The 13,433-nt window shown below is 43.5% G+C and overlaps 1 protein-coding gene across 1 annotated transcript; it reads left to right on the top strand.

The window, feature by feature from the left end:
* The first annotated feature begins 1,914 nt into the window (after nt 1-1,914).
* On the top strand, nt 1,915-13,293 carry LOC139199131 (3',5'-cyclic-AMP phosphodiesterase 4C-like). The gene is made up of 16 exons (XM_070828153.1): nt 1,915-1,969; nt 2,915-3,049; nt 4,241-4,368; nt 4,468-4,650; nt 4,779-4,818; nt 4,951-5,021; nt 5,246-5,408; nt 6,569-6,662; nt 6,773-6,930; nt 8,944-9,042; nt 9,138-9,302; nt 9,953-10,052; nt 10,166-10,320; nt 11,057-11,179; nt 11,274-11,456; nt 12,316-13,293. Exons 1-16 carry the CDS (start codon nt 1,928-1,930, stop codon nt 13,291-13,293), a joined length of 2,817 nt encoding a protein of 938 aa, XP_070684254.1. The 5' UTR covers nt 1,915-1,927.
* The last annotated feature ends 140 nt before the right edge of the window (nt 13,294-13,433 follow it).

Raw genomic sequence — 13,433 nt, 5'->3', positions numbered from 1 at the left:
AGAGAGAGACAGAGGGGAGAGCGGGGAAGACAGAAGGGGAAGGAGACGAGTGAAAGCAAGAAAACGAGGCCCAGCCCATCTTTCCATTGATCTTGAGGCGATCAAGGTGAGTGTGTTTTTATTCTTACATGCTGCAGCTTGACTGTGTATGTGTGTGTACATGTGTGCCAGTCTGACACATATCTCTTGCAGTGCATGTGCAGACAGGCATGATGGCAGGGCTGTCCTCATGAATGCATGCTGTCTTTTTTATTTATAGATATATATATATATATATATATATATATTTAAGTGTTTTGTAACAGAAGAGCAGGCTGGTAGTTGAGCTGCATATTGATGCATTGCTGCTTGGTTTTATAAGCTGCTTTCTCTGTCGTGGAGGTGGCACCGGTGGCAGCCATGGTGTGAGTGTATGTGCTCGCATTTCTCATTGTGCATATATATGTCACTGTGTCACTATGCATTTGTTGATTTCTCCACACAGTCTTTTTTTTTTTTATTTTCATTTTTATTTATTTACTCTGAATCTGCAGACTGTAGCGTGAGAGTGCTCTCATTGAGTGGGTGTGTTCTTGGTGACCCCTGGCAAAAGTCGTCTCTACCACTATCTGTCTGTTTACCAGCTCAATCACAATCGCTCTGATATGCTGAATCTGTCCTGTCCAATGGAATTAGGTCATCTCGGACTGCTCAGAGTAATTATATAACATCAGAGTGATTTGGTGTTGCAGTATCTGCTCAGAATTAGCCACACTGTAGGTACAGCTCCTGCAATGCCACGAATGCCAAAATATTTTGCTCGGGCTGCCCATTTTTTATCAGCCAACCTTTCATTTGTTTGGATATTAGTCATCAAATTGTGATCTGTATTAGTATTTAATTGTTTTTTCATGCGTGAGCTTTGTATTGTTGAAAACGGTAGGCATTTGGTTCCAAATATATCTCCAAGCTGGTTTACTTGACTTAAGGAGTACTGTGTATATATGGGCAGAGGATTTTCTCATATTTGATAATGCATGGATTAAATTAGTTGAATGAAATCAGGATGGAGAGTTCTTAAAGAAGGGGGGAAAGATGACTGAAAAAGGGAAAAACAAAACAATATTTGAAATTCTTGCTCATATTAATGCTTCATTTCTTTTTTCTCACAGGGAATCTACACTGAAGACACTGAGACAGATTCAAGAAGGGATCCCTGCATATCAAACCTGGAATTTTGACATCTGGACAAGACACGTCTTCCTTTGCAGAATATGGATCTGACCGACTAATCAGACAGTGGAAAACTAATCTGAGACAGGAAACACTTGGTGCACATTCTCCCACAAACTGGATCCGGATTATTAATTGTTGGAATACTGCGTTCATGTTGGATCAGGTTTACAACTGTGGAATATCATGCGAACAGTACTCCAAGTTGGATAATCATTTTGGAAAACTTGGGAAAAGGTTTTCTTCAGCAGTGACGTCATGAACTCTGACCGGGACATCCCATTGGCTGGTCCGGCCAAAGCAAGACGACATGCAGGCTGAGTCATATTTCCCCAGAAACTCGTAGCTTACACTAAAATGGAGTGCGAATTTTCTTTTGGATTAGTCTTTCCTCCACCTTTTGGCTTGTGAAAAAAAAACAACCAATCAATACAAAGGTCATCCACCTCAGACTGAACCTGGAGCCTCTGAGGGGCACGTCGATGCACCTTTAGCGCTTAGCGGACAGTTTCAGCCATCTACAGACTGAGGTGCGGACAGAGCGAGCGAGGCGGTTGGCTGGCTGAGTCAGCTCCAATGGGGGCCGGTTGCGACCCGGTCTGACCCCGGTTTGACCTTGCTGTGACCTTTGACCTCTCCGGTCCTGGCTCTCCACCTGCTCTGCTGCCTGGGTTCCGGAACGCTCCGCCCTGGGGCCCAGAACGAGCCAATCAGAATGAAGAAGAGCCGCAGCGTGCTGTCTGTGACTGGAGAAGAGGTGAGACGGAGAATGTAAACCAGCAGGGACGTACTTGGGGGGAAAATCAACTAACTTTGTCACATGTTTTCGTGAGAGTCAATACCAGGCAGGGCAGACTGGACTCTGTGTGTGTGTGTGTTTTCTTGAATGCCCACCATGACATACAAACCTTGTGACTTTCACACATCCAAGGCTGCCTTTGTTCTTGTTGTTGAGGGTCTGTGGTTTGCACTCGGAAATCAGAGGGGACAGTCTGCCTCCTCCAGCCTCCACTCACCCAGTGTGAACCACTCAGTCAGTCATAGTCCTCTATGTAAATGAGCCCCAGCTAAATGAGTGCTCTATGTAAATGAGCTATATTCTTTTAAAGGTAACATCTTGGCTGAAGGACATAATACCATCCATTATTCATGCTTTTTTTTTATTGATTATGCTGAACAGGTGGCTATACATTTGTGTATGTTTGTGTGTACTGTAGATGTACATATATTATTGTGTGTATGTGTGAGCATCTTTCCACATCTGGGTCTGGACGACATCAAACGCAGCATGGAAGCAACACGGCACTGTTGCCTAGCAACTGCTACCATTCCCCTAGTGTTTTGTTGCTACGGTACTGCAGTGCAGATCAGCCTCTAAGAGCTCAGTCTGTAGAGGCCTTATCCCAGACACACACACACTCACACGCATGTAGCCGAACACACGCACAGCTGCACACGCATGCAAACACACAGACATTGATAATTTATAGTCATCGTTTTTGTGGAAGTTTCTTCACCCATCAGAATTTTAACATGGAAAATCAACATGGTTTGGTAAATGTGCCAGAATGACAACCAAGTTCTTGAGCTTTTATTACTGACTCTGAATTTGTATTAGTAGATACACAGTGTATTTCTTATTTACAAAGAAAAACATGTGTTTTTTCTTTTGAAAATGTACGTCTCACCTTCGGTGTCACAGGGCAATGACACAGATATAACAGGTGCTGGGGAGAAGGCGGAGTCATCTCGCTACAGCCGATCGTATACGTCTGGGGCCACGCTGGGGGCTGAGCTACGCAGAGGGAGGAGCAGAAGACTCTCCTCTAGTCTCCAGGTATTGAAAGGAAGCATGGGTGCATTAGCATGCTTGGGGCCTTAGGATAAAAATGAGTTATGGGCCCCCATTAACCCCCCTACCTCATGTGAACATAATTTTAGAGGACCACACTGTTGATCTAGCAGTGTTTTGCAGTTTTGAACGTATTTTCCCACCACTGCAGGGATCCACTGGCTCCCATTAACGTTTGTCCAACATGAAGACTTGCTTGAGTTGTGTAATCCTTCACAGTGAAGGTTACGTTACATTATGAGGTAATGCCGTGCAGACTTTCCAAATCAATCTGTGCTTAAAATGCATTACGATGCAACAATAATGTAACACTCAGAAGATTTTATCCAGACTTGATGTTCGCTGTGATAGATTAAAGCTGCACTAATCAATACTTTCATGTTAGAAATAGAGCGAATGACTGTGTGTGAGATGAAAGGGGTTTCCTGTAGTGACAAACCCACAGAGAAGTTAAAAATTAGGTGGTGAATTTAGGAGTTGGTGGAGCACAAAACAGAGCTAAAAGTGCATCTCCAAATAAATGATAATGTTGCTCTGTGACTGCTGGATTTGTAACTGGGCAACTATTTGGTAACAAGCTTGTAATATCTAGTAAATTCATTCTGCTCTTAAAAAGGCTACTTTGCCAATTTTCAACCAGCTTTGCATAATTACAATATTGGTAGAATATGCAAATGAACAATATTTAACTCTCCTCCTTGTTGCCTGCACTGAGAGCTTCCCAGAGCCCCTCACTCTCGGTTCTTATTTCAAAGCAAGTGATTCAGTCGAAAGTCTGGACAGTAAGAGTGGGGAGCTTTTGGTGCAGGTAACACGGAGAATAGTTAAACATTGTTCCTTTGTATATACCACCAACATTGTGATGATAAAAAACTGATTGAAAATCTGCAAAGATTCACTTTGAATGAATAGAAACCAATGGCTTCCTTGAAAAATACAAATCGAAACACTCCACTGCGTACATTTAAGCAAGTATTGATTGTATTGAAAAGTAGTGAGTGATTTGCAGTTCTAAAACTAAGACTTAAAGACACTACATGCTCTAATTTGTGATTCGAATTACCACAGACCAGTTTATAGTGAATCTGGGGTTTCAGGGCTCGTGTGCTGTGCTGCACATCTGCCAAACAACTGGTGTCTACTACCATCTACAAACTCTCCCCTCTAACTCTACAGGTCCCCTGCTGGCTCCGGCCTCGAGACCGCACTCGTTCACCAGAGGTCCTGAACAACGTGTCGCGTCCAACAACTCTTCCCCTCCGCATCCCGCCGCGCATCTCCATCACACAAGCAGACACTGACAGGTTTTATTTTTGAACCATTGGTTTCACTTTGCAGGATGCTTTGCGTGATGTTTCTTTTCTGTCCTCTCTAATCAACAAACTTTGTGTGTCTTGCTCCAGTTACGAAGCAGAAAATGGCGTGTCACCAGGTCACACACCGCTGGGTTCGCACAGTCCGGGCCTCACCCTGCACACCTCCTTTCCCCAGGGCCAGAGGAGAGAGTCCTTCCTCTACCGCTCTGACTCGGACTACGACATGTCGCCCAAGACCGTCTCGCGTAACTCCTCCCTCGCCAGCGAAGGGTGAGACTTGTGTACAAAAAACAAAAAGAAAGAGACGGGGAGAGAGCATGTGTGTTTTCAGGAGAAATTGCCATCACTGCTGCTCCCTCTCTTATTTCCAACTCTCTCTCTCTCTCTCTCTCTCTCAGGCACACAGCAGAGGACTTTATTGTCACACCTTTTGCTCAAGTGAGTCTCACATGATAAAACGCTTCCAGTTCCTCCAAATAGTTCCGCAGCCATTTTACATAATTTCGACCTGTTGGAACATTTTTAAATGTACATTCTGCATATATCCTGTGATGATGTGTGATTATTTAGGTACTGGCCAGTCTGCGATCAGTACGGAGCAACTTCACTATTCTTGCCAACGTCTCCACACCAACAGTCAAGTCAGTACCAACTCAATGTCCTTCACTGTCCCACTTACTGCATGCACAATATGTAATAACTAATAACAGACAAATACTATAAGCTTAAAAACGATGCACTCAACTGATAATACATTACAGTCTAAAAACACACACAAGACAAGGAGGCTGTTGCTTACGTCTCGTTGCTAGCTTTGGTCACCCTGCAGTTTTTCGGTAGGTCTAACTGACCGTCCTGTCCCCAGGAGGTCTCCTCTGGGCGGAGTGTGCGTCAGTCCCAGGGCGACGCTGTCAGACCAGCAGTACCAGCAGCTCGCCCTGGACACGCTGGAGGAGCTGGACTGGTGCTTGGACCAGCTGGAGACCATTCAGACACATCGCTCTGTCAGTGAAATGGCCTCCAACAAGGTATGCAAACATCCCTGAGCCAACCAGTCCAGCCAGCAGATCTGCAGGCTAATATTGGCTCATCACAAACATACCGTCACCAGTGTACAGTGTAAAAATAGAAATTACAGTCAATTGTTTTAATGGATTTAGACATATTTAGATATTCTGCTGTATTTTACTCATTTGTAGTTATTATTTATAAGGATTTACAGTCATTGTTTGTTGTTGGTGTCATTTTATTAACCTTAATTGTTGCCCACTCAGGCAGACTGGTTATTTGCGTACTCTATGATTTTCTCTCATTTTTCGTGTAGTTTGACATTTTGGGCTCAAGCACCACCATCTACAATCAGAAACCTCACATCCAGGCACTGAAAATAATGGGCAAAAAGCCTGAACGGTAGCATCACTGTCACATACCAAAAAGATACAATCTACTTGGCTTTGAAAGCTTTGCTCATTTGTGTTTTCTCAAATGAATTTTCACATGTATCTCTTTCCAGATGTGTTCAAAGACAGGACAGTAACAGTAAATAGCAGTGCAGTGAATGGTAACTGTAATAGATCTTAATTTGGACTATCAGCGAATTTCAGATATAAAATCTTTTACCACAAAGGTGAAAACAGAGCTGTACTCATTTTTAGATTTTTTTATTTTGTGTATTTTACACATTCTAGCACAAGCCCATGTCTGTAATGTGATGTGACATTATTATACAGACATCTGTATATTTTACACGGTACATGTAAAAGCCCAACTTTTAGAACAAAGAGTTGAAATAGCAATAGCTATAAACTCTTTGTGCACATCAGTTTTAAGCTCCGTATTGGAGCTCCATCAAATTGCATCGTCCCTATTAAATAAAATACATTTACAATACTCAACTGTAAAATATTCTACCACAGCACATATTTTTGTTTGATCCGAGGTATCATTGCCAAAAGAGTTTGTTTATCAGGTAAATGAATACTTTTCCTCCAGCACAGTGTCGCTGCTTTGTTACTGCATCCTTAAACCTTAGGATTTAGTTACAACCCCTAAATCCCAAGAAGAGCGCAACATTATGATTATATTTTTTACCCATTGGTTTCCACCTCAGACAGACTGTCGTCCCTAAAACTTAGAGGAACGTCACATGACTGACTCGTGTGTCTGTGTTGCTCCCATTCTGCCACAGTTCAAGAGGATGCTGAACAGAGAGCTGTCCCACCTGTCAGAGATGAGCCGCTCCGGTAACCAAGTGTCTGAGTACATCTCCAGCACCTTCATGGGTGAGTGGGGCCAAGATCTGCTTTCTGTCCACATCACATCTGTGACCTTTTGCTGAATAAAAACAATAAACCTCATGTGTGTGTGTTTGTGTTTGTCCATCAATCTGCAGACAAACAGAACGAGGTGGAAATCCCGTCTCCTACTCTGAAAGACAAACCTATGAGTCACATCAGTGGAGTAAGGAAACTCTCTCACAGCTCCAGCCTCTCCAGCACTTCAATGCCTCGCTTCGGTGTCAACACGGACCACGAGGATGAGCTCGCCAAGGTCTCGTTGCTTGTCTGTTTTTCTCTGACTCACATAAAAAGTTCAAAATCAATCCCTGAACTGTGCTCCGTGAACACTTGTGATATTTTTTTTTTTTCTTGCGCGCACAAGATAAATGAAATATAATCTTTTGGCACAACATGGAGTTTTGTCTTGTGCTGTAAGTTAATACTGGTATTTGGACGTCCTACCTGAACAGGTTAACATGGTTTGATGTTCAAAAAACACATAGTTTTTCTCATAACAGACATTCAGTGTCTGTCTGAGCGCTTCGTTTTTAGAAGAACAGGACAGTGCCACAGGGAGCTGTGGTTGGTGAGGAAAAAGAATGGCAGACAGTGAGGTGAATTGAGGGTGTTCTCTGTGGGCGGCACTGGTGGAGGTCACATGATCAGCGTGCGGCCGCCTCCAGATCCCCTCGTGACATCATAAAGGGAGCCAAATCTAAATGGCGTGTTTTCGTACACATGAAAGATGAAAGATGGAGCAGGAGAAAGACAGAGAGGGCTGTCTTTTCTGACAGTGTAGTGGTCTGAAAGCACTCTGAGGACACACATTTATGTTGAAAAGGCATTAAAAAAGTGGATTTTGCATAATCTAGGACCTTTTAGTCTTGGTTTATGTTCCTTCCAGGAGTATGAAGAAAATGTGTGCACTTTTCTAGTTTTACTGATTTATCGTTGAGTGTCACATTTAGACTGAAGAGGCAGTTTGCTGTGGCATATGCACTTGATAAAAACATGATTAAATGTAATAGCAAGACTTTGCACTTCCGAGTTGATGGACTCATAATATTGAAATGTTGTTCAACGTTGTTCAGTCCATGTCTTTTTTGTTATTCCTTTTGTTGGCTTTTTTGTGCTCAGCGCCTCGTTATTTCATTTCATTCAATCCAAACGTAATATTTGGAAAGCCTACAGTAGGATGGGAACTGTCCCCGGTTCATTCAGCAGCACAGAAATCAGATGTAACTATGCTGCATATGAATAAGAAGACTTAAGAGTCTACAGCTACGCTACCAGCTCTGTAAGGCTATAGGCACAGCGACGCTGGGAGCTAAAGGCTAATGTCAAATTAAAATGTTGACACTGAAACACTGAGGAATCATTAAATTAAAGTGATAATTAATCCTGAGGGGGAAATTAATGTCTGTGCCAAATCCCATGGTGATCCACTGACATTCCCATCTATATAGCCACACCTTTAAAAAAGGTTCTTCATCATTAAGAACTGAACCTGTCCGTCAAAGAGGGGTCACAGATAATCCCACTACGTCTCTGGACACACTGACACATAGACTGAAGGATAAAGGTTATTTTGACTAACACGCTATTTTGATCAAATCTGTGATCTTTATGTTTCCAGCACCTTGGCAAAGATTCAGCCAGGTGAAGTGGCGGTTATCTTCCATTATCTATTTTGAGTAACACAGAAGGGATGTCTGCTGTGTGAGCACCAGACCTCAAGTGACAGAAGCCTTATAACCATGTTCACACAACACTGGAGGCACCGGGTGTCTCTTAAACCAGAGCTGTGTCACATGATCTGAGGTTTTACCATCATAATAATGAATGTTATCATAACGACGTCTTTAACAGATCAATTTCTTGACTTGGATCAGTAATGCAAGGTTGTGACTCTTTATTAAATTCTGACGATTATTTTCTGGATCAATCGATAAATCATTAGGTCTATAAAAAAAATATAAAGAAAATGCCAATAACAATTTAATGATATTCAAACACACAATAATTCAAATGTATTCATATTAATCCAGTTAAGTTTCCTATTTACTTAGATTTTCTGTCAACCAGCTAACAGATTACTGATTGGCTGCTTCAGTTTATAGATGGATGTCATTGGTAAATGATCCATAATGTCGCTAATTAGTTGGTGAACGCTGTGTTAAATTCTGCTGCATTCTGTATTTAAATGATGTCTCAGCACCGTCTCTGCCTGTCACCCTTTTAAATGTTGACATGTTTGTCTGTGTGTGTGTGTGTGTTTGATCAGGAGTTGGAGGATCTGGACAAGTGGAGTTTTAACATATTCAGAGTAGCAGAATTCTCCAACAACAGACCTCTCAGCTGCATCATGTACGCCATCTTCCAGGTAAACAAACCGAGCGTGAATGAGTGGGAGTGTGTGTGTTTTTTGTGGGGAGTGTGTTTGTGTGTAAAGTTTTGTCTCCTCTCCGCCCTCCTCAGGAGCGAGAGCTGTTGAAGACGTTTCGTATCCCAGTCGACACCTTCGTCACTTATGTGATGACCCTGGAGGACCATTACCATGGAAACGTAGCGTACCACAACAGCCTCCATGCTGCAGACGTCACTCAGTCGACACACGTCCTCCTCTCCACACCTGCTCTTGATGTATGTTCACACACACACACACACACACACACACACACACACACACACACACACACACACACACAGGTTGGTTTGTGCTTTGAAGCGGACAGATGTGGCTCCCCTTCCTGCCTCGATGAGTCATGGAGAAATTCTCATTATTCTCTTATATGCTCAGCACAATAAAACTTTATTATCGAACCAGGGCTGGAAAATTATTATGGCTTAGAGAATAAAAGATGAAAGACAAGTCACATGAAAAACAACCTGAAGAACATGGATAACTATTTATTCGTTCATTTAAACACATAAATAAATACACAAACCAGTGATGTCTGTGCAATGTTTTAATGTACCACGACCGTTATTTTTTTTATTTTGTCAACTTTGGCCTCCGTTCGGGGACCTCGGATGGAAATGAGCTTTTAGCTACATCTGCTGTCAACACCTCTCTACGAAAGTAAAAACATAATTCAGCTACCGACTGATTTCAAATTCTAGTTCTTTAATATCACGTTTCTACCCATGTTCTTAATATTCTAGATAAACAAGTAAAGGACAAATACAGAGATTTTTTCTAGAGAAAATAAAGAAAATCTAGAGAAAATAATGGTTAGAATTATCTTGTTTTCTCTGAATATGTCTTCTTCTGCCCTTCATGTCCCGTTCAGGCCGTCTTCACTGACCTGGAGATCCTCGCCGCTCTGTTCGCTGCAGCCATCCATGACGTAGACCATCCTGGAGTTTCCAATCAGTTCCTCATCAACACCAGTGAGTCCACACACAGACACACACAAACACACACACACACACACACAAAGAACAACAACAACAAGACAAACTGTGTTCCCTCCACACCCCTCTCTGCCTCTCTCGTTGCTCAGACTCGGAGCTGGCCCTCATGTATAACGATGAGTCCGTTCTGGAGAACCACCACCTCGCTGTGGGCTTCAAGCTTCTGCACCAGGAAAACTGTGACATCTTCCAGAACCTCACCAAGCGACAGCGCCAGAGCCTTCGCAAGCTCGTCATCGACATGGTGAGGACAGTGTCTACCACACGTCACACCTCACCAGTTCAATTAGAACCAAATGCACAAAATCTTTTAACCAGCTAAGCTTGTTTTTGGTTACTCTTCTTCTCCTCTTGTGGCTGCCAGTGCTGAGAATCTCATGAATGATCATTTATCATAGTTTAGATTTATCTTGTTTGTTTGCTGTTGATGGCTTTAGACAGCTGTTATTTCTAAGATGTGATATTTTATATTGTTCCTGTTCTTTAATTAAGATAAATTCCTTTATTAGTAACACGACTGGGAAATTTACAACCTTACAGCAAACAGAAGATATTAAACATATGTACAGTTAAGACAAGTACATAACGACACATTTATTTAAGATGATACAAGTTCATTTTGTTCAATTCTCATCTTTCATGCCATTTATCTATAACTCATTGCTTTCTACCAGGAAACTCTTAAAAAAGTTGAGTGAGGTTTTTAGCTGTTGAATTTAAGGTTAAAATCAAATCAAATCTGGTTTGGAGAATTTTAATTAAAGGTCTTTTCACTGCCACTGTCACATTACTGCCACAATTCCCAGCATTTCCATCAGTCTCCACAATAAATCAGTCAGTTTAAGAACAAGATTTTTTTTTTTAACTGTTTTAAACTAAAAGTTAATCCTGTTTTGACTTTCTCCTTCTTTAGACAGATGAGATTAGTTTAGATCATTGTGCCTCTTTCCTGATCTTGTCCTCCTGTCTCCTGTGTGTAGGTGTTGGCCACAGACATGTCCAAACACATGACCCTGCTGGCGGACCTGAAGACCATGGTGGAGACCAAGAAGGTGACCAGCTCTGGTGTGCTGCTCCTGGACCACTACACCGAACGGATACAGGTAACCGTGCATGGCAGTGGCACGGCTGCTCACACACAACATCTGCATGTGTGTACAAACTGTACAGTGTGTGTGTGTGTGTGTGTGTGTTTAGGTGCTGAGGAACATGGTGCACTGCGCAGACCTGAGTAACCCCACCAAGACGCTGCCGTTATACCGACAGTGGACGGAGAGGATCATGGAGGAGTTCTTTCGACAGGGTGACAAAGAGCGAGAGAGGGGGATGGAGATCAGCGCCATGTGCGACAAACACACTGCGTCCGTGGAGAAGAGCCAGGTAACGCTCGACACTCTCGCTCCCATCCACTGCAACTGTGTCACTGTTCATACAATGAATCCAGGTGAGCGTCCTGTCAGAGCAGTTTACAGTATGATACCAGGTGTTTAGTGAAGCTCGAATCATTCAGTTATGATGAGACAGTCAGGAGGTCACACTGCTGGTGGCGTTCATAAACAAAGTTTTGTAATGTGGCGGCTTGGGGAGGAAAACTTTGTGAAAACAAATTTCACAATGACGCCACACAGGAAGACTGTGTTGAAAAGGGGAACAGTGGTCGCATAGATCCTCTCCAACTCTTGGTACTTGTATATATCGCCTTTCTAGTCTTTTCAACCACTACATTTATGTACCACTCATACAGGAGGAATCTACGCTGGAGGAGACTATTGTTTCATATTCATATTGCACACTGACAAGAGTGTGGGACTGAACCACCGATCTTACAATTGATGGATGACATACTCTACCTCTGAGCCACAGCCGCCCCCAGATGATAAAATCAATGCCGCTCCCGGCTTGAGCCAGCACGTTAGCTTAGCTTAGGGGTAACAGGTGCAGGCTCAAAAACCACAAATCATCATTTTTACACTTGGATGGACTAACTAACGAATATAAAAGTGTTTAGATTTAGTTTTTTGAACCCAGCCAGGCTAGCTGTTTCCCCTTGTTTCCAGTCTTTATGCTAAGCTAAGCTAACTGGCTGAAGCTTCATATTGACTGTGTACAGGCATGAGAATGGCATCAATCTTCTCATCTCATCCTCAGCAAGAAAGCGAAAGATTTCCCAAAATGTCTAATCTTTTCTGTAACACCACCTATTACCACGGCCTCAGGTGTGATTCTCTCACTTTTCTAGGTGGGTTTCATCGACTACATCGTTCACCCGCTGTGGGAGACTTGGGCTGACCTGGTGCACCCGGACGCCCAGGAGCTGCTGGACACACTGGAGGAGAACAGGGAGTGGTATCTGAACACCATGCCCCAGTCCCCCTCGCCTCCCCCGGACAGACACCTACAGCACGACCGCTTCCAGTTCGAACTCACCCTGGAGGACCTGGAACACAACAACCACAACCACATACACCTGAGAATGAACACCGGGAGGAACGGACAGGAAGCCATCTGTGACAACGGCGCCGAGGACCAGACGACGCAGGACGGACAGGCGGAGACAGACGGCGAGGAACAGAACCACGTGGAAACTGAGAAAGAAGACGAGCAGAATCACAACAGCGAACTAAACGGAGTCCCAGATGAAGAGGAGGAGACTAGAGAAAGAGGCGGAGAAGATGATGAGGGGGAACATGGAGAGGACCAAGCAGAAGAGGGAGGAGAAGAGCAGACGGATGAAATAGGGGAGGAAGTTAGTGATGCAGCAGAGGAAGAGGAGCCTAAAGAAGAGGAGAAAGAGAGTGAGCAAAATGAAGAAGGAGAACAAGAGCAGGAAGAGGTTGAAGAGGAAGGGGAGAAGGATGAAGAGGAAGGCGCAGAAAATGAGGAAGGTGAGGAAACTTTGGAAGTGGTAGAGGGTGAAATAGAGGAAGAAAAAGAAGGTGACGGGGAAGAGGAAAATGAGGAAGCAGAAGTGGATGGAGAGGTGGAGGAAGAGGAGGAGGCAGCAGAGGTGGAGGAAACTGTAGAACAGGAGGAGGGCGAGACAGAGGAGAAGGTGGAGGAGGAAGAGGCAGACATGGAGGGTAAAGATGAGGAGGAGGAGGAGGAGGAGGAGGAGAACAGAGAAACAGAAGATCTACAGGAGGAGACGGCAGCTGGGGAGGAAACTGGAAAAGAGGAGGAAGAAGAAGAAGAAGAAGAAGTGGAAGAGGAAAGTTAGTTGGGTGTAAAAACAAATGAATCGTGCCAGTGAGGAAAGGTTACAGAGAGAGGAAGTAGTACGTGAATGGAGCTGGAAAGGTTTTAACAGTTTGCAGTACGACTGTCAGAAGAGGATGAAGACGCCCTTCTTTTCAGATA

The sequence above is a fragment of the Pempheris klunzingeri genome, chromosome 3, assembly GCF_042242105.1.
Source record: "Pempheris klunzingeri isolate RE-2024b chromosome 3, fPemKlu1.hap1, whole genome shotgun sequence".
Lineage (NCBI taxonomy): Eukaryota > Metazoa > Chordata > Actinopteri > Acropomatiformes > Pempheridae > Pempheris > Pempheris klunzingeri.
The sequence above is the reverse complement of the archived record's forward strand: the minus strand, read 5'-3'. Positions and strand labels throughout refer to the sequence as shown.